Source organism: Acromyrmex echinatior, chromosome 19, assembly GCF_024713525.1.
Source record: "Acromyrmex echinatior isolate Ae372 chromosome 19, ASM2471352v2, whole genome shotgun sequence".
NCBI lineage: Eukaryota > Metazoa > Arthropoda > Insecta > Hymenoptera > Formicidae > Acromyrmex > Acromyrmex echinatior.
This window is the reverse complement of record NC_141870.1, coordinates 5,292,697-5,315,646: the sequence shown is the minus strand read 5'-3', so window position 1 is coordinate 5,315,646 and position 22,950 is coordinate 5,292,697. Positions and strand designations below refer to the sequence as shown.

General features: G+C 33.3%; 2 protein-coding genes across 5 annotated transcripts in view; one reads left to right on the top strand and one right to left on the bottom strand.

Moving 5' to 3' along the window:
* LOC105149042 (protein O-mannosyl-transferase TMTC1) overlaps nt 1-22,950 on the bottom strand; it is a 222,199-nt gene that overhangs the window by 182,911 nt on the left and 16,338 nt on the right. The window lies entirely within an intron of this gene.
* On the top strand, nt 20,168-22,464 carry LOC105149054 (UDP-glycosyltransferase UGT5). 2 transcript variants are annotated; one of them, XM_087416078.1, is made up of 5 exons: nt 20,168-20,733; nt 20,846-21,216; nt 21,377-21,599; nt 21,732-21,918; nt 22,025-22,464. In XM_087416078.1, the coding sequence occupies exons 1-5, from the start codon at nt 20,223-20,225 to the stop codon at nt 22,299-22,301; spliced, it is 1,569 nt and encodes a 522-aa protein (XP_087272204.1). In that variant the 5' UTR covers nt 20,168-20,222; the 3' UTR covers nt 22,302-22,464. The 2 variants fall into 2 exon arrangements, with proteins under 2 accessions (XP_087272204.1, XP_011059493.2); XM_011061191.2 differs by having other exon boundaries at nt 20,179-20,733; nt 21,699-21,918.

Genomic DNA, 22,950 nt, shown 5'->3' with positions numbered 1-22,950 from the left:
CAGTTCCTCGAAGCGACGTTTCCAATATCCTAGCTATAAGTAAACTGTACGTAAAATAGCCTCCCCGTAAAGCGAGCGCGATGTGGAGCGAAAAGCGACAATGTCTGGGAAATAACGAGTAGGGAAAAGTGCACCGTCATTTAAGCACATCAAATAAATACGTAATGCCCTTAAATAATCGCCGCGCGCCCAGTACGTAGCCCTATTGATCGCGCGGTGCTGCTGCGACGTCTCCTAAAAATAAATAGGAACGCTATTTCCTTTTCTGGCAGCTAAATAACGAGAAAACGAAGCGAATGGGGCGCGTCTCTTTTTAAAAATGCGAAGCGTCTTAACGTATTACAAAGACGAAGAGTATAATAGAGAATAATAGGACGTTCTACGGTTTCGTTTCTTGCAACTGTGAAACTGCGAAATTTCCCTCGATGCTTTTAATGATAAACGCACGCCGCCGCACCCCTTCAACGAACGTTATCTCACCACCTGTCAAGGCTCATAGCTAAAGCGACTGCCACCTTATATTCAACCTTAACGTTACACTTACTGAACTATCAGATGTTATGCCTGGCCCGTTAAGACACTATCCCATACGGCCAATTTACCTCCACATGAATACTGCTCTCGAGTAAAGTTATCCCGTTTAGAACGTGTGTATAGTATCCTACAGCAATATCGGTCCTCTCGCCACATTAACGTTTTAAAGAAACGACAATGTAAAGTTGTAATATTATCCTTCATACTGTTGTTCATTTAAAGAAACTAGTGTGAATTGTTGTAACATTACTGTTTGTACTAATGTCAATTAAAAGTTAATAATTATTCAAGGAGCACAAAAGTCAACGCATATATAACGATAATATAACGATAAACGTTTCAACGTTTAGATTAGGTCATCTTCAGTATCAGAAAATTATAAAATGTCTGTTTTTAATCTTGCATTATTTAACGTAACATAAATTTTAGATATACATGTACGATATTCTTGTAGTCTCAATCAATCCTCTCAATTCGTCCTATAAGATTACGTCTATCTTGTGTTATACGTCTAGATTTTCCCATAATCAAATTTGATATCTTAATGTTTCACACAAATCTCAATTTCTATATAATGAAAAATAGACTATTGCACTAATATCTTGGTTTTTGAATAATTGCTCCTTGAATAATTATTTTAACTTGATCGGAAACCGATATTATATAGAAAATGTTAATTAATCTTACATTAGTAATCTATATATAAATCTGTTTCTATATATATATGTTTACTTTATCACATCAAAGTGAACAGTTATAATTCGAGGCAGAGTATTCAAATTTATATAATGCGTAAAGATATCCAAATCTGTAATATTAATTTTTTCTTAAAAAATAAATATTTAGTTACTCGTAATAGACTAGTAATAGCTATAATTATCGTATCATGCATCAATTCGATTTTAATTGTTTATAGAGAGTATGTTATAATAATTATCGTAATTAAACCAATCATATTTACATCCATTTGCAGTTCGATATGTGGTGCACTCAAAAGTCAATTTAACTATTTAATTAAAATGGGTAATAAGTGGTTTTGGGATTCATGATATTCCGAATTGCGTTAAACCGTATGACAGAAGGGCTCTCTTTTAAATATAGATTAGGATAAAGTGAATGATGTACGTATACATGAGATACATTAAGCGATATATGACACGAGTGTAGCCGCAATTTTCGTCGGAGCAATTCATCGATTTCACATCCTTTTGATGTTCCCACATAAATTACGGCGCCACTTTGCCGGCTTTTGAGCGATTGGAGAGACTGGGGCGGCCTTTTTAATATATCAGAAACCTAATACCGGCCCATCTCGTAAAAAATATAATGGCAATGGATAATTTTGACATTAGCGCAAAATCGTTACTTTCATTCAATTTGCTACGCCTAGTCGCAGCAAAGTGCTGTCTGTTTGCTAGCGCACACTTAGTCCACTGATATTATAGTCACCATAAGCTATTAAAGCCGACTAAATTTCTCTATATATTGACGCGATTCATCGTTCACGTATTAATTTTCATTTTATTTTACAGTAAAACGAAAAGAAATATGTTTTCTTGCCTACGAACGAAGCGGCCAGCCGAAACACAAATAATTGTAGATTTTCTTAAAAATTATTTGCATGAATCTGAAATTTGTTTCCATGCGCACACGCGCGGCTTCTCGCGGCGACCTCGTCTATGGCTGTAAATTACGGAAAGGATACGCGTCGGTTTTTCTCGATTTTTCTGTCTTACCTACATTAATCTTCCCTTCCACCGCGGCGGCGTAAGAGAAAATAAGATTGATGAGCAACTCGCCTTAATTAATGCGAAGCACCCGTTGGGATGGTACATCAAGGACCCGAGCAGGAACTCAATCGCGCAGCTTGATCCAAATTTAAAAGGGATTCGCCCATGACATTGTCATTATTAACTCGAACCCCACTGCTTTCTGATTTCAATGACGGATATGCGAGCTGAATTGTGCATTTCAATTCGTGCATTTCAAATACTTCTCCTAGTTCATCCGGAGCCACCCTTAGACCCGAGACAGTATTAACACGTTCCGGAATATATCCTCTATTCTTTATCATCCTGTTTAGATTAATCGTTCCACGTTATATGCGTCCCATTCTACGTCCTCCGCCATCTCTTTGCCGTTATCAAGACGTTATTTAACGGATAATTTTCGTTGCACAAAGCACTCTACTCAGACGGCTTAATTAAGAAGAGTAATTATTATATGTATTTGCCTCCATTTTTGTTAGATGAAGATTACAATTTTGCATTTTTGTTTTATTAACCGAAAGAAATATTAGACAGCAAATTGCGTGCGTAAAAGACGAATAAATCATTTTCTTTATTCTGAATTCATAGAAATAAAAAAGATTCTGATATTAAGAATTTAAGAGATAATGGATGTTTGAAAAATTCAATCCATTATTTCTTTGGTTCGTATTTAAAGACGTAATCAGATTAACCAAGATCACAAAACGACTAAAACTGCTTCTTTCTGCGTTCTACAGTGTACAGTGTCTAGTTTATTCACTTATATGTTACCTCTTAATAGTTTTATAAGTCAGTATGTAATCCTTATTAGCTTGCTCACGTTAGACGGCGGATATGTGGGCGGAATAAGCCGCGCGTTTTCGTAAATTTTAATTATTTTGCGAGAGAGGAACAGAGCGAAACGCGAGATCTTTTAGAACAGTCCTCACTTTAAAATTCACAAGTATACCATACCGGATCTACAAAAGTACACCACGTATATTTCTGCTTATACCAGCATTAATTAAGTTTATTATACAACTTTCCGCTTATTCACGAGCTCCGAGCGTGTAAAAATCATGCGCCCAGGTTGCGACGACGAAACATGTATTATATTTATCGAAGATTAATTAGGTATGTTAATGAAGATACGAAGCATCCGGACGCGTTACACCGTGCAGTTTCATACGGTTGCAGCTGTGGGATCGCTAATGCCATTGCGACCTGCAATAGTCACTGCGGCACGAAAAATTTTAATGAACAAAAACTCCCCGAGCGACAAACAACGGACGCAAAACGCGACTGTATAAAAATCCAGCCGTCATGAAATTGCAATCAACTGGAAGAGTTGTTTATTTTTATACAATCAAGCGTAATGAACATTACGAGCCAACGCAGAAACTGTTTGCTTAACAAAATAATTATCATCGTTCGCTCCTTCACGCTCGCGGTTGTAATATGTAATTCTGCTGCAAATTGCGTATGTAATTTGAAAATATAGTGAGACGATTACGTTGCAAACAATAATGATAAAAAAGATAATCAAAAAAATCTCCTTAGCTCAATTTTTTCAGATTGTAGTTTGACTAGTTCACTTTATGCGGCGTCCAGGAAGGAAAATGCTAAGTTTTCAAAAAAAATTTTAGCTCACTGAGAAACTTGAAAATTTTCTACCTCTGTCTCCATCACCATATCTACAGTCACATCACATAATACTGTTTCACACAGCTCTCGCATCCATCAACGTGGCAAAAGCTCACGAACTACGTCAGCAGACCCTTCTATGTACTTTGTGAGTCTTTCAACGATAAAGAAAAATCGCACGCAAGGGAAATGATCGACATATGTGGCTGACATGTAAAACAAATATTTTCATCCTAAAAGTCTATCTAACATTACAAATTAGGTATTGGATATATCTAATATAGTAAAAACACAATGAAAAACCGTTATGTATTTGTATTAGAAACGATCCATTCAAATCCTTGTTAAAATTTTGTGTTGAATTTTTAACAAAATCCGAGTTTTAATTTAACATAATATGATTGTGTTATTTAAAAATTTTGTATTAAATTAAAATTTAACATTTCAATGTTAAAATTACACAATTTATAGGTAAGTAAACAAATAACATAAAATAATGTAGTTTTAAAACATAAATTCTAAGAATAAAGAATAAAATGTGTATATTGATTTAATATATTATAAATGTTAATTTTATTAAAGAAATATGTTCTGTACAACTAGTTACATATTTTATATGTAAAAAGATACAGATATTTTATGTTATTTTCTCTTTGTAACAGTAAATATCTGTTAAATCTATATACTTGCATATGTTAAATATCACAGAGATATCGTCTAAACTAAAAATGTAAAAATAGCATCTAATTTCAGATAAATTTAAAATTATAAATGTGTCAATTTAACATAAAATTTGTTTTTAAATTATATCAAAGTATTACGCTTCTTGTATTAATTTTTTACATAATATTTGTGTTACTTTCTAACATATTCATCTTATGTTCATCTTAAATTAACACAAAAATTTGAGTGGACCGTTTGAAACGTGTGAATTGTGTTATATTTAACACAAATTTTGTTTACCATGTAGTAGATATAGAATACATTCAAAAGATGAATTAAATATTTCGAGAGGCTGAATATTTTCTAGACGAAAGATCGTCTATAACAAGTCAAATACAATTTAATAATAATGAAATTAAACTTTTATGCAAATTTTTTATTCTAACATTAAATTTTCAGATATCGTTTTTTGCTCAAAACTCAAGATTCTCTCGTGAAGCTGCGCATTATCGTGAGAAGAGACGGTAGCTTATTTGCGAATAATGTCTCGGAACTCGACATGACTTTTTGCTCAAATGATGAATTTCTACCACTATGCAGCTATAAAAACATTCGGCATAGAAGGTACGCGGTATATACATATGTGTATCTTCTCTTGCAAATTCTATGCGTAAATTTACTAAAAACTAGACATGTACGCGACATTAAAGTTAAAAACTATGCACTCTGACCCGCGAACACAGAATTTCGTACAATTTCGTAAAAATTGCGATAAGCGTGAAGTAACATAGAATTAAAATTGACATTTCTTGGACGTTTTACGCGACAGATGCGCAGCATTCCTTTATAAATATTTTAAAGTACGATAAATTTTTTTAAGTAATTTTTGATTCTGTACGAAGCATTAAACGCAAAGGTATTTCGAAGTATTCAGCGCGTTTTTCGTATATATATATATATATATATATATGTAAAATACATACGTATATGATATATTCCTCACAATCCGTTATATTCCTCTATACTGTTCAATTTGACATCGTTTTCCTTTCTTCGAGCCTTTTGTCGCAATTCTATCGTTATTTTTGTTGGAGCTCATCCCATTCGTTGGCAGCGCAAACATACTTATGTACTGTTATCGTTCTCGTTCAGTCGAGGACATAGGACAAGAGGCATTTCAATTTCACATGGTAGATATATTGCGCTGATGATATTCGCAGAATGGTTTCACATAAAATTTCTGTTGAAAATATTTCAATCTAACACAAACTTTCGAGACATTTCAATCCAGTTATGTGAATAATTGCAACAGTGACTGAGGCGATTACGCGTTTCGGAATAACATAAATATCATCAAACGACACGTTCGGAAAAAGAATGAAATTTGGTTAGCAGTTTACACCGATGGAAAAACGACGAAATCGACTAAATAAATTGATGGAAATACGCATCAGTGAATGGTATGCAATTTCGCGCAGCGACGTATAATTCCATTTGTTGCGTTCTAGAATGCCGACGCTGTTTCAAGCGAGATCTGCAGCTGTTGAATTTTTGTTTTGTTTTTAATTGGCGCAGTATAGTTTAAACGGCGTAAAAGTTGTGATGTAACAATAACCATAATTGTTTAAACAAACGTTGCGTAAAATTGGGTAATTATACGTAAAATTTTTTCATAAAAATTATTCTATTATTCTATTATTATATTTTTAATCTCCTCTTGTAAAATATGTTGGGTATCACGTCAACAAACAGTACACTGTTGAATTTTTCTTTCTGACATTCGAATAACACGCGCGATAACACGATTTATCATCGCTCATACAATATAAATGAAATAAATATATTGGACGAAAGATATGATATAACATATTTAATAGAGAGAACATAAAAACCAAATAGTGATTTGTTAAATCCTGCAATTCAAAGTTACCTAGGTCTATATATAACTGCGTTTTTCGTCCTGCATTTCAGAAATCCTGGTCACGTACGGTAGCTTTAACCGACCAAAAAGAAGATACACGTTCTTTTTTAGCAGTGGTAACTTATTACACCGGGCCAAGCCTTTAAAGTCCTCTCTAATCGTTGTACTAACGTGCACAAGATTTTTCTTGTTAGCCTACAACCAATAGTTCTCCGTGATCGTCCAAAAGGTCAAATACAAAGCCTCCATTCATACGTATCAATATTCTGAAAAGTATCTGCTATAATTTAATCTAATAGTTTGATAAAATGTTTCATAATTAATGAAGATTTGATAAATTATTCGTGCATTTATATATATATATATATATATATATATATGTATACACACACAAATACATACATATACATGCACATATATTAGGTATATATGATTCAATTTTAATTGAATTTTTGTGAAGAAGATAAGAAATATTTTCTAAACAAAATATTTCTTAATCCTTTCAATTTCTGATGTATAGTTGAAGGAGGAAGGTAAGCCTTAAGTCAATAGGCCTAACTCTGAAACTGAATGAGTAATTAATCTCTCCCGATCCCCCTATCTGCATAAGCCGAGATTACCGAGTATCTAATGCACGAGACATCGATGAAGCTTAACCGACCTAAGCTAGTTGATACAACAAGACTGCTATCTATTTATTATATAATATTGGGTCCTACATATATCTATGTTCTTGATGGATATTGTACAATTAAACATTTTTCATCTTTATTATTAATCGAGTTATTAGTTACACATTGAAATGTGTTGATTTGAAACAATAGTTTATACTTCAAAATTCGAGCAACTGTGTAACTTCATTAAAGAAGAACGAAATTTAAATTTAAAAAGAGAGTTTTTAAAACTTAAAAACTTTAGTTTCAAAAGATCACATATCTTTTGAGTTTCCGTGAGTTTAGTAATGTTTACATGCAGAAAAAAAGCTACGGGCAGAATGAGAAATTTCTTTTCATTTTGTGTCTATTATGTACCAAAAAAACTTACGAAAATTTTCGAACGTGAAAGCTTAAAGTTTTCCCTACAAAATCGTTCTTCAAAAATGTTTCCTAAGACTTTGCATTACTAAATTATCGTGGATTAAAAGTAAAACGAGCATTTCGACTTTAATTGCTTTGTAATTTCGTTACAAATTATTGTACTGCAATTTAAAAAAACAGATTCTTAAACTTTGTTTTATGATTGCAAAATTAAAAAAAAATATATTTTTTTACATGTAAACATGATAAAGTAGCGCTACGAAATTTTGTTCCAACCCAGTACATATTTGTACGACATAATAACGCAAAGTTTTATAAAATATGTCACAACTATTTATATCTGATAAACACAAAATATACACAATTGCATAGAATTTCAGCACGCGCATGTAAAAACATTTTTTATTCTTTAATATTTAGGCATGAAGAAGAAAGATATAAGTGCTTGCTATGATTTCAAAAATATTTATAATAATCAAGACTTATAAATAAGTCTGCAAAGTTGAAAATGTTAAAATATACTGTAATTTAATGTATTATAATAACGAAGCTTTTCAAATCGCATTTAATTAAGCCATATCACTTTTCTTCTCTATCTTCTTTTAGGTACTAAAAGCTTTTACTGTGATGATTAGCATAGAAATAAAGCTGTGTCCGCGCAGTTTTTATCTTTCCTTATCATTACACACGGCTGGAGGTATGAGACACACGAAGCACGGAAAAGGTTTCGAATACATCGTTACCAACCCGGCAATGTTACGTTTCACTGGGTTATATGACCCATAGAGAGACAGAACCAAAGGGTTAAATACGTTATCGCCGCAATTTCCCGCCAGTCATCACGACCGGAAAATCAGAGCAATGAATACGCTACGGGATAATAAAACGCGATGCGTACGCATCACCGACGCCACCGTTAAAGTGTGCACTTTGGCGTACATTCGCAATAAATAGTCCCGCAATCGTAGCTGCACCGGTATCGTTTAAACCATAGGATAACATTCCGCCCTTTCAGCTCTTTTGTGTCGCCATATGTGTTCACGTGTCAGGGTGGGAAGGCACAGCGAGCGACGTACGTTTCGCGGCGCTCATTGTTTCTCGCTTATAAATGCCAACGATGACACGCATCGGACCGTGTTTTCGTTTGCACGTTTCGCCATCGCGATTCGTCACATTTCAAACACTCATTTGCTTTTTCGCGCGGTTTTTTTTTTTTTACAAAACTACGCGAGTTCGTCTCGCACCAGATTTGTATACGCACAACACTAATCATTCACACTTCGTTCTTCGTTCTTGTAAATAAAACAGCGATATGATAGATTATTGTATGGCACAATGTTAACCCTTAGTGATTACATCTGAGAATTTTATGTCGGTCACAAAGGAGGCAAAATGACCCCAACATTTTAATTGATTGCCATATTTACAATAAAATCACAAAAATTACATTAACATACTTTAAACATTGTAGAACATGCAGTGGCTTTTTAAAGTTTTTAATTTTAATATATTTAACAAAATCGCAAAGGCACGTCCAATTAGGAACAATATGATTGAACTTCGGATAAATGACAATCTTTCAGTCCCGTTTTAAGAAAAGACCTTTAAAATATAAAGTCTCACACCTTTTTGGGATCCCCTGAACTCCAGGTGATCACGAAGGATTAAATTAAAATTTTGTAAGCAATGCACGATACCTAATGTGAAGGATTTTTTTCAAAGACTAGTCTAATGCGTCGTTGTAACATTTTCAAATTTGGTCGCTGCTATTCCCAATAGTGTCACATTTTAGAAATAAATTCATCGCGCAAGGGACGTATTTTAACGACCACGTATACGATGAATCACATATTAACACGAAATACGAGCGAATCGTGTCTAATCTGGAGCGCAATATGCCTGCGAATTCAAATGTGTCTCCTAGCGATTCAACCCGTTATTGTCGCTGCTCGCCTATATCGTGAGTGGCCTGTAAATTTAGAGAACCCATCTAACACAGCGACCGAGCCAGCGCCAGCTGCGTACTCTTAAATCCAGGAAAAACCATACGCGATCGCGCGTGGAGGGTTCGCAGGATGGGTGGCAGAGAGCGCAGTATTAATTTCCCGGCCAGCGATCGTGCGGTTGCACGGACTGTACAGAGCGAAAGGGGTAAAACTGCCTCGCCATGCGTGAAATTGCAACCACCACGCCATATCGGGCGTGCGTATTCGGCCAAAATTTTAATTTCGCATTTCCACCTGGCGTGACATCGACGAGGCGCGTAAAAAGCCGATTGTCACTTGCCGATTAAGCGGTGAAATCTCGCCGATCGCGAACGAGATTAGTGCCTCGCGACTAATTGCATGTACACCGCGAGTTTAGTCGAATATGATCTAGAATCGTATTCGATGAAAAAAAAAAAGGAAAGAATCATAAAACGAAGACAACGACGCGTTATGCTACACCGCGAAATGTCGAGTTTCGCGTAGTTTCCTGCTGCAGTACAGAAGCTTTGTGGTCTACGCCGCCGCGAACGATTCTCTATTCTGCTGAAGTCTGTATCAAGTTGCGAGGATGTCTCCGTTTGCAATTGCTCCTCATTCAAAGCTGGAGTATCTCGCAATCCGTGTGACTATATTCGATTCCCATGACGAATGTACCAGAATCCGCATATCTGCGATTACTACCGCTTCCCAAAGAAGTTTTATAATTCTTAATTTAAAAAGAACCTACGCGAATGTAGAGAATCCACGTGGGATTTATGTGAAATTAGATCAGGACTAGATCGAGATAGATGGCTTGGATCCAATATGGACCGAACATGGATATAGTCTAAATTATGCAGAGTAACTGTCGGTCGAAACTGGACCTATCCATTGAGAATACTGTCGAGAGAACCATCAGCCTATATACATATATAATACATCAACCTGAAATTTATTATAAATAATTTTTATAAAAAAATTTATTAATATATATAACACATTTTTATACTTTTATTTTCTCTAATTATATCTTTTGTTCTATTTTATGCTTTTGTTAAATATACTTCGATAACCCGAAAACAAATTATATTTTCATAAGAATAATGGTATACATAATTTATATAACTTAGAACGGATTGTCTTTTACAGCTCTTTAATACAGGTTAATCTTTTTTTATGAATTAGATATTATCATTTATTATTAATCATCTAAAGATATATGATATGATTTTCTCAAGTCAAACGTTTAATCTGTTAATAAATTCTATCCTAATATTTAAAGAGCATGAAGTTAAGAAATGTGGTAATAAAAAAAGTGTTTAACGCTAAATAAAAAAAAATCACAATTAGCCGCCATAAAAGCATAGCGGCCAACAATAAGTCTGATTTTTAAAATAAGAAAGGATATTGCTACTTTTGGCTGGGAAAAGAGAGTCGCGGCGATGATATCGCATGGTTTATTTTCATCGCGTATCACAAAACCGCGGATCCTTTGTGAATCACAGGTACGAATGGGCGGAAAGGCGCGGCAGGAAATGAGAGGAGGATAGTGTAAAGGCGGGCGTACGAACGAACGAGCGGAACCTTTGAATATTCACGTGCGCAGATGAATCGAACGGATTCCCCTGAATATTCAACCATCTATGGAGATGATAAAAATTATTCCACGCTAGGGAAGAATCGTATTTCAGAGCTACCCGAGGTAGTTTCTCAATATCACAGTGATTTCTCGATGAGTTGATAAAACCGTAGACCAAAGATATCTTTCTGAAATTCACAGAAAGACAATTATCGATTCTTTAAAATTAACGCATTTTGCTATCGTATATTTTAAGAAAAGATGGTCATAACCCTCTCATTTAAGCAAATTATAATATATTTTGATCAATATGGATACTTATATTATTTTTCTTTCAATTATGTAATAATCTACAGTTATATAATAAATTCTTAAAAAGCACGATTTATATTTTAAATTTCATTTCCTGTTACGCATCTAATTATTATTTTTATTATTATGTTTATCATAGACTATCGATTATACAAATCGAAATGTCTCACACACACATATACACACAAAAATATATATATATCGTAATATATCGAAAATGCTATAGACTATAGAAGTATAAAAATTGTTTAACTAATGAATTGAAAATTTGAATTTTAAAACTGCACGAAATGTCGGTGTGACAGAAAAATAATTGTCGATTTTTCGTGAGAACGGAATGACAGATCATATTTGCAGTTTTACGTCGGAAGAAGAAAGAAGGAAGATCGCGGATATGTTTCTCCAGTCAACGGCGTGTATCGACAGGAATTCACATCGTCAGAAAAGAAAAATATTCCCATCGCTTCCGTAGTCGTGGTCGGTACAAACCGTCGGTTAGACGGTTGGCGTCCACTCCGGAAGTTCCGGGAGTGGGATTCGGCATGAGATTCCAAAAGCGGAATCTTTCAACCATCACGACGGAGAACGATTCCCCCTCGACCTTTTCGTCGAGACTGATATCTCGGTATATTACTGAAATTCTGCGGAACGTTATTTATGTAAAAGGCGCAGCAGATAACAAAGAATTTCGTAACTTTACCGGGAAAATTCCTTTTCTTTAGCGAGAAAGTGAGGATAGCGAGCGAAGGAGATATTATGGTGCAATCTAAAAGCTATGGATACAAGCATCTAGCTATGTTGGCAAATAGATAGTATTTTCCTAAACACACAGAAGACACATACGTCCATAGAACTTTCTCAACGTTTAAGTCTCATATCCATAGAACTGCGCAACTATGGCATAACTCGAATATTTTATTTCATACATAGAAAAAGGAAGTGCACGAGTATGAAAAATGTAACGTAGAGAACTCGAAAATATATAGCAAACTATATGTAAACTATTTTACGCGATACAATATATCATTTAGTACCCGCGAACACAATCGCAGACGAGGTCGCGGATCATGTATACGTAATAAGCAGAATTAATTAAAATCGAACAGCTAATTTTCGACCGTGCAGGAAGTTCGACCGCCGACGAAAAGTTATTTTGTATTCAGCCAGTATTGTTGCTGCTCTGGATAGGGTTTAATTAAAGATACCCTTGAGGGTTGCAAGATTTAGAAGAAAGCTTTCACGAACAAAAGGACGGATGGAGGTGATCGAAACCATCCTCTCGTTAGACGAATGCCTCAGGGCTAAGTTTACACCGAAGCTAACAATTTTCATTCGCTTGTCTACGATATGTCTTCCGTATGCGAAATAGTTGGCAGTATCAGAAAATAATTTTCATAATGAGAAGAGCTGTTGTGGCATAATCAACCCAGTCGACATGAACTGAAAGTAACGTCAATGTTATAATTTCGCACTTCACAATATAACTTATGTAACACCAAGTATTATATATTACACTTCTATTGTACGAAATTATAACATTGACGTTATATTACTTTCAGTTTATGTCGACTGGGAATAAATAAATGAATAAAGAAAAATTTCGCTTCTGCAAATATTGTTAAAGTAACTATATATGAAAGAAACAGTGTTGTTGAAGTAGCTAGAAAGCTAAAAATTTAGCTAAATACAGCTCTAAAAATAATTTTGTTGGACTACAAAAATAAATTAAGTAGGATACTCAAGTTGGTCAAAACTAACTTGCTCAAAACTAACTTGGGTGTTCTACTTAAAAGTTTTTGCAGCATTGCTCATCACATTTGAATTTCCTACACAATTATTTTGATGATCCAACTATATTATTTTCAGATCTATATCTACTTAAATTTTTAAATACTTCAGCAAAATCATTCTTTCCATGTATACTGTCAGATATCAAAGGAATAATCATAATCCAATTCCTCGAGTTAAAAAAATAACATTTTATTATTTTTAACTTCCATGTGCGTCTAAACATAAATCAATACATTTCTATGGTTAATTTTAAAGTAAACAATATCCATATTACGCAGTTAATAAATGCATGCAATTAATAAGTACTAAAGAAACTAAATTTCAAATGTGTTAAATTTCAGTTAAATTTAATACATTTCCTTGAATTACATTGTTTAATTCCATTATTTTAATGAAATTAACGACAGTGGGAATAATGGTAACCTAAAGAAATTATTTAAAATAATTATTTAAATAACAAGTTGAATATAATGTGACATAAATTTAACAATGTAAATTAACATTACTTTTGAAAATGCATATACTGATATGTTGTTGCCATAATGTATCTGACCGATAGAAAGAGTCCTCGTTTGAACTCGTAAATGCCAGTGGGTCAACTATTCCAGGATCGCGCGGAAACAACCTAACGCCATGACAGGGCAACTGCCGACGTTGTCGGCAATGGCAGAATTATGGGATCTCTCAGCCATGGGGAAGGGCCCTACTTGCGGGTCGATGTAATCAACTGAATGAGCAAGTGACTCTCGAGGACCGACCTCATGCAGATACCGTTCATAGCCCTCGGTTTCACCCGGCCTTCCTCTCTCTCGTCCTTTCCCCCTTATAGTGCGGTCATCTGAATAAACCATGAGTGTTGCCTTAATGACGGAATCGAAGGTACAAACGGCCGTCGTCTCATTTCCGTACTCGAATCACTGGTGGATATACACGAGAGATAAATTGCGACGAGATTCATCTCGCGTTTTGAAGAGACCTTATAAGTGCGGCTTTCGCGTAATGTCATACGACGCTTAAACTCAAATCGTAACCGCATTAACACCGACTGCGGCGCAGCCGATTTAGAAAGTTAAGTTTATTTAAATAACTTCTTATCTCTGTTCTTACTTTAAGTGACTTAAGTCAAAACATTTACAGAAAAATGTAAGACAGTAAGATATGAGTATCCTTACAAAATTTTCATTGTTTCTTTCGTCAGAATGGTAAGCCAGTTGGCCAATTACACGGAAAAGAAAATGTTTCTGGCCACAGCTAATTCTGATTAACTGAAATTACATTAATTATTGTAGTTATAAAATTTGCTAATACATACAAAGGATTTGCTGCTGTAGCTAATATAAGGACGTGATAGCAAAATATGCATGTCTGTTACTGATTAATTTATTTAGCAACATGAAGTTAGTTGTCATAGTTATCGGATATATCCGTGTAAAAGAAAATTGTCTCTATCACAGCTAAATATGGTTTGCTGAAATTGTACTTGCTACCAAATTGTCTGCTACACAGAAAACGTTTGATGTAATGATCAATAGCTCGACATAATATCAAAATGTTTGTCTGTTACAATGATAATATTTAGGCCTCACTAATGGAAATTAGACCTCGCAGGCATGACGTTAAGTCTTCATATAATATTATTGAATTTAGCTGCCATACCTAATTTTTAGCTGTGGCAGTTAATCTTTTTTTTCCGCAATAGAGAATGTAAGACAATCTTACATTCTCTACTATGATTAGCCCATTCTCTTACTACTTCATATTGCCATACATTTTTGTATGTGCCATAGGCTTCAGTCCAATCGGTCGAACGCAGACATACACGAACACGTGCTTATTTATTTACGCATCCCCGATGCATTGTTGTGCATTTCGGTTGCATCGACATGGCGCGTAGATAACGTTTGCGAAACCATATCTAACACACGCGGTCGAACACACGTTTGACATTGACGTGATGTTTAAACAATGTTGATATTTCATATGCACATGCATTAACACATATTTGCGCTCACGGTCGCGTAAAAGTAAAAAAAAAATGCGCACTGTTTGTTTGTAGAAGCGGCGAACGCGGTCATCCTTGGTTATTATTCTCAAGCAAGATTTTCTGTTGCGTTAAAATAATGCTTCTCCACAAAACTTTTTTTATTCCGCACCAAACAAAACGTAACCGTTCCATGTGCACAAGTATTAAGGAAATTGTAATTAAACGCTGAATTTTATATAACGTTCTTCTCAGTAATTATACTTCGTTCCGTTTGTAATTTTCTTAGGTAGCTGGTATTTTATTTAACTACCTTTTAATAGTCGACGAGTCGTCCGAGTTAAAGTTCCTGTGATACTCACTAAAATTCATTCGTGCCTTGAACTTCCTTTTAACTACGGAATAATTAAAATACTTCAATTAGATGAATTCTTATCTTCCCGGCCAGATTTCTTTACACCCCCGCTCTGCTTTGCTTCGCTTTATATTAAAGTTGATGTAACAAATATTAATCAATCAGGAGTATCTCTTTCATACATAAATACAAATTGAAAACAGAATGTAATATAAACAAGAAAAAATATTTTCAAATAAATTTTATTTTTAATTATGTAAGAAAGTAAAAAAAAGTGTTAGGTATACATATATTAATTCTTCAATTCTGACGATCAATGTGCTTAGTCTGACATTATCAGATCGCCGTAAAACAAAGATTCGTAATTGTGCTGTAATACTCACAATCATCATCATTACTTTGACCCGTCCGTGTAAAGTTAGTGACGCACGCGTATATTGCGAACGAACTCAAACATAATATCCTGAAAAGCACTCGTAACTCTATTTCGTTCACATACCTCGTACACGGTCCCAGACCATGATACCGCAATCTACCTTTACTGTTCCTAGTTTGACAGGTGTTTAATATTACTGGAAAATTTTGATCTCTACCCATATGATATAGCGATGCTTATGACGTATAGAAATAAATCAAGTTGTTAACAAAAGCAAATGCAATCGAAACTTTTCCTGAATAGATAATTCACCGCTTATACTTATAGTACTTTCAGTCTAATAAATATTTAAAAAATTCTCATTTGAGATAAATACAAGCCTTTATATTTACAAGCCTATATATTTATAAGTTTTTTTAACGTAACTCGAATATGAATGCCATCTACGTCTGTTAATTAATATCTATAGTAATTATGAGATTGCGAGGGATTCGTAAAAAAATTTACACTGAAAATATCTGATATAACAGCTATATAGTCCAGTGGACATATTAAATGAGTAAAACGAATGTAGAGAAATGATAGACATGAAGTGCAAAAAAATCCGTGTCATAAAATAGATTTTCTCGGATGGAATCATATTGCCTGCGATTTGAGCATCCGCCTGCCTTTCAAGTAGAAAGAATAACCATCGGCATCGATGTCACAGTCGAGCACATGGCGGTAATCTTCAAGGATAACCCGCGTGTCAATGTTACAATCGATCCGAAACGTAAACGTCCTCCTTCTTCGCTCATCGAAAACCGCTTGTCACTCTCCTACCGTCATGGAATACGCGTTATGGAGAACAACTAGGCACATCACGAGCGGATTTTATTGACGTCCTCCTGAATTCTTCTCCGGCTTTTCCGCCGGCTTTATAATGCAAAACGTTGGATTCTCGACGCACTCATATCGCGGTCTTCCTCGTCGTAGCTTCCGACAGCCGCTATACCGAAGCAGCCTCATAATGTTCACATGACGGGAACTAGAGGAAAACGCCGCAGGTGCTTATGCACATCGCAGTGCTGCCTTTCCGGATAACGTGAATTAATAAAAGATGCGTCAATCCAAGGATGCTTAACGTACCATTTGCGAGAAATATAATATTTTCAGCAACAGCCTATTGTCATGTAGTACCTACGATCGCATATATCGTAGGATACTATTTCAGTGTCAGGGTTATAAATACATTCGTTATATATGTTTTATATATATATATATATATGTGTATATATATATATATAACGAATGTATATATACATATATACATATGTGTATATATATATATATATACAGGATGTCTCACAACCAAATTTCTTCTTAAGGGCATATTCTTGAAGTAATTTTGAGACAAAAATCCTAATACAAAAATATCGAGGCTACAATAGTTTTTAAATTATAATTGGTTAAAGATAGTGTGTAATTCGAAAACTATTATAACCTCGATATTTTCATATTAGGATTTTCGTCTTAGAATGTTTAAAAGAATCCAGAAATAATAATAGAGGCTCTAAAAGTAAAATAATTTTTTACTTATAAACATTTAAAGTTCGTTTATAATTCAAAAAATTATTAGAATTTTCGTCTCAAAATTATTTCAAGAACATGTCCTTAAGAGGAAATTCGGTAATTGTGAGACAACCTGTATGTATATATATATATATATATATATATATATATATATACACATGGCAAAAATAAAAATTCTTTCAAACGACTATTTTACATTACTAACTGTTAGTTTATCTTAACAAGATACATATTACTAAGTTTCTTTAGTAAGTTTAACAATATCAGCTTTCCATTTCACAAAACAATATACAGGCTTGATATATTTCATCAAATAAACATTGTTGCCAAATAACGTCAGCTTATTTGGTGAGATATTAAATAGATAACTTATTAAACAATTATCATATTTTATTGGAGCATTATTTAAATGAAATTTGAAATTATATTAATAAAATTTAATTTTAAAAGAAATTATGAGTATCCAGAAAATTATAATGTAAAAAATATGATCTCTATGCTCTATTACCACATAAAAATGCATAATATGCGCAGCAGCACGTCTATTAAAAATTAATATCGACTTTCCGTCGTCGGTAAACTTTTTCGAATATGAAACTGATATTTGGATTTTGGACATGTAAAAATCCGGTATCTCATTTCCGGCTAGTACGATAGGCAAACAACGCCGACACAATCTAGCAGACGGAAGTTCAATTTTCTCTCGCGATACGTCTACATAAATAATGTGTAAAATCATGAAACTTTTCAAATTATGAGATCGGTGTGTACGGTATGGGTGGTGTCGAGGAGTTGGCAGCTAATGCGTAATTTATTAAGATACACGACCCCTTTAATCGATATAGAAACAAGAGATGGAGAAACGAGCGATCTGAGAAAACTTATCGCCGCCTGTTATCGGGGACAGCACGCTTTTAAATATATCTCAACAAGACGATTTATGGTACCGACAGATTTATGAGAATGTCCACATGTCCGTTTTAACGATTTTATATCCAACACGACGGTACTTACGTCGTAAAGAGCCAACAATCGCATTAATCACTACGACATTGTTGTTGAGTTATTCGATCGTATAAATTCATCAAGGACCAAAAATAAATATTAACCAATAATTAATCAGAGTTAAAAACGTCATTTTATAAAAATATAGCTATTACCGTTAATTTTTGTAAAAAGTAACTTATTATCATTATCAGTTTATTAATTTTAAAAAATAACGTTCATTATTTAGTTCATTATTTATTTTAAAGTGCCAAAGTAAGAGAAATAGATTTTAAAATTATATTGTTTAACAATATTAAAAATATAACAATCAATATTAAAATTTAAAGCTCTAAGTTAGTCTCTATATAGCAAGTTTTTCTTTATATTAGATAAACTTATCTAAATCTTTTATAATTCTTTACATTAATATTTTATTTCTTAATATTGTATATATTTAATCCTTAGAAATTTAAATTCTTAAAGATTGCAATTCATAAATACAAATTTTATTAAAAATTTTAATTAAACAATGTTTTTCAACATTAATGTGTTATTAATCAAAAATAATGCGATCTATTAAATAGATATAAAGATAATAAGGAATTATAAAGTAACGTTAAAAGTAATGGTTGAATTCGTTACTGTAAAAATGTAATAACATTATCGTTATCATTTTCAATAACGATCATTTCAATTACGGACAAAAAAACAATCGTTACTAAAAGAAAAGTAATGATGACGACGTTACAAATAATTCCGTTATTTCTCAGTCAATAAATAAATATATAAATGTATACCATGTGTATATTACGTTATAATATGTGTATGTATAAATGCATATAATATGCAAACGATATCCTGAATATCCTGACACAATAATGCAAATTGAACTTGCAACTAGGAAACTCTGTTACAGTTAAGTCAGATGATCGAAACGAAAAGCTAACACAATATGTGCAATATGTAATGGAAAATATAATGGAAAAGAAGTGGAATATGTAATGGAAAAATATTAATTACACGCAATGTTAATCGAGATTTTTAAAATATACTTAATCTCTTTAGATTTAAAAACTAAAGAAATAAAGAAATTATTTACCGAACACTATTTGTCGTACATACTATTTGACTAATCATTCAATGCTAATGAATCATCAGATACTTAAGACTCCTGACTACTCAATCAGCGACACAGAATCGGCCTGACGAAGCCACACACAAGCACGAGCCCATATACATGTGCTTTCGCGCCGAAAAAAAAATGTGTGTGTGCACGCGCGTGTGTGTGTGTGTGTGTGCGCGTGCGTTATCTTGGAATTTTATATGTAAAAGCGTATATTTTACTCATTTCAACAGCTATCAGATCGTGTGTTTCTGCCCGAATATGGGCTCACTTTTTTGTCTTTTATGACCATTTACTGACTGTTAAGGGAGGAAAGGACAGTTTTCATCGATTTTTACAAGGATTTTAAAGCAATCTCGTCATTTAGTTTCATTCAAATTGTGTTTACTTACAAATAGCATGCAACATAAATTAACGTGTATTTCTCGCTTCTGACGTCACAATTCCAACATGACCGCCGCGACTAGTTAGGAGCCTTATAATAGTTTTATTTAAAAATACATTTTATGCGCATTTCAAATGATTCTTATTGTACTTGTATTTTATCTCATAAATAATTTAGTTTTTTGCATAGATAATATAAGCGCGTTTTAAATCAATTGACAGTATTATTTGCTAACATCGTTGGAAGAATGTGGACTAAAGCGTGTACATTCTTAATAATTATATTCTGTGTGATAGTACAGTATAATGTGACATATGCCAAAAGGATATTGGTTATATCAAATTTACCGTCATACAGTCATCAAATCTCTTATCGTGGTCTATGGTTAGAATTGCATAAGCAAGGTCACGAGATTGTGTCGATCACCACAAACCCAATACAAAATTCTTCTTTAACTAATTACACAGAAATTGACATAAGCTACTTTTATAAAGGCTTTCCTGAATACAAATCGCTACCATATCTCGGTTCAAATTTCCGTCTTACTACGGTGTATCTTAATTTACCACTTCTAGAAGCAGAACGAAATCTTATATGGATTGTGGCACATGTCCTGAATCAGGAGGTTTTTAAAAATCCAGAGGTAAAAAAGTTATACGCAACTGACAGCAATGAACACTTTGACGCGATTATTGTAGCGCAGGGTCCCACAATTTCGCTGAATGCTTTCGCGTACAGATTTAACGCTCCTCTTATAGGTAACAAAAAAACAATATCTACTATTAATAAGTAAATTATAAAAAAATTAAATACATTTAATTTCGAACAATTATTCGTAATGAGATAATAAAAAGGTAACATGACAAATAGGTATTTCAAGCTTAGATGTATTCAATCATTTGCGCTATACGTTTGGATCCCTGATTCTTCCATCGCATATTTCAAATTGGCAAATTAACAAGCCAAATGAAAAAAATATGTCATTTTGGAGAAGACTTGTCAACTTTTATGAAGTGTGGAAGCAAATATATTCCTGGATGAACGAACATGTTGCTATAGAGGATGCGATCGCGAAGAAGTACTTAGGAGAAGATCTACCACATATCAACGACATAACGAGAAATATGAGTATATTCCTCGTAAACAGACATCCAGCGTTTGTGCATGGCAAACCCGAACAACCGAATGTCATATATTACTATGGTTCTCATATTACAAAAGTACCGGATGCTTTGCCAAAAGTACATTTATATATATAATATATATACCTACAGACATACATGCTTATATAAATATATATATATATATACACACATATTATTTTTTCTGATCTCTTCAAGTGAGATTTAATAGCGCTGTGTTGTGCATTTACATAACCATTAGTCTCGTTGTGTTCACTAGAATGTAAAACAGTTTCTTGACGATGCGAAGGAAGGATTTATTTACGTCAGTCTTGGAAGCAATGTTAAATGGGAGGAGCTACCAAACAATACGCTTGAAGCCTTCGTTGACGGATTCTCCACTTTACCGTACAAATTTGTTTGGAAATTGAATCCTGATCTATTATCTAGAAAATATAAAAATATACTGACGTTGCAATGGTTTCCCCAGCAAACTATTCTCGGTAAAATCATAGATACAAATATCTTATATGTTTAATCATTTTTTTATATCTCTATCTTAGAATTAATTATCCATGCAATTTGCATTGTTTTTCACGTAGCTCATCCAAATATCAAGTTATTTATTTATCAAGGTGGTCTTCAGAGTACTGAAGAAGCTCTTTATTACGGGATTCCACTCATAGGATTTCCCATTATGTGGGATCAAACATATCAAGTGCAAAATATAGTAAGACTAGGTATTGGAGTTCACCTTCAATTTGATACTATCTCGAAAGAAACCGTTAAAGCCACTGTACATGAAGTTATGAGCAACACGAGGTACTATATTACCGCGTAAATCACAAATTAATAAACTCATTCTTTTAATATAAATATAAGAGTTTTATATGTCTTAAAATGTAACAATATTATTCTTTATTTTCAGTTACAAAGATCAGATGCAACGTTGGAGTAAAATTTTTAGGGATTCACCGTATGATAGTCTTCAAAATGCAGTACGATGGATTGAGTACGTAATACGTCAAAATGGAACGCCTTTCTTACAAAATGATCTTTACAATGACCCATGGTATCAACGATACGACTGGGACATCATCGGATTTCTCGCTATACTACTATTTATTGTATTCCTTATTTCTCTATGGGCACTATTTCTAATTTTACAATTTCACTTACGAATAATATCGCATTCTTTATGGTAATTTTTATTATCGTTAGAATATATTAACGTTATTAATTCCTGCTTTATGCTAACAATTATTTCATTAAATTATCTTGAAAATTTTTGTCTTCATGTATAGCTTCTAAGATCATCTCAAATTATATCATATAATTTTTTAAATAAAAGTTATAGTTAAAATAAAATATTTTGTAAAGTATTCAATAACAATAAAACATCATTCAATATACAGTCACGAAACTAATTTTCCAGACAGTGCTATTATATTGATGATTTCTTTAAACTTTATTGTGCAAATTAAAAATTGTGGTTTTACAAATGCTTTACGCATTAATTTATATTATATTATATTTATATTTAGACAACAATTGTGAGACTACCAGTACCATAATGCGTGCGTGGAACCATAACTTTTAACATTTGAATAATGGTTTGAAAAATTTATATATTGATATAATGGCGTAATGTCCGAACAATTAGTTTCGTGACTGTATGTATTGTGTTTATATATATATATAGCATTGTTTTATCTCAAAAAACGGTAATCAGTATCTTGATTGCAAGTTTTAGATAAAACGTAAATGACAAAAAGAATATAATACATATAACGCATTGTGTATGTATTTTTCCAGATGTGAAAGTACAATTAAACATTAAATTGAAAACATTTT

Excerpts from the sequence above, each read along its gene's own strand:
- LOC105149054 (XM_011061191.2), top strand. The coding sequence starts at position 20,223 with ATGTGGACTAAAGCGTGTACATTCTTAATAATTATATTCTGTGTGATA. Across the intron at positions 20,734-20,845 it reads ATTTAACGCTCCTCTTATAG|GTATTTCAAGCTTAGATGTA; the intron begins GTAACAAAAAAA and ends CATGACAAATAG. Across the intron at positions 21,919-22,024 it reads GAAGTTATGAGCAACACGAG|TTACAAAGATCAGATGCAAC; the intron begins GTACTATATTAC and ends CTTTATTTTCAG.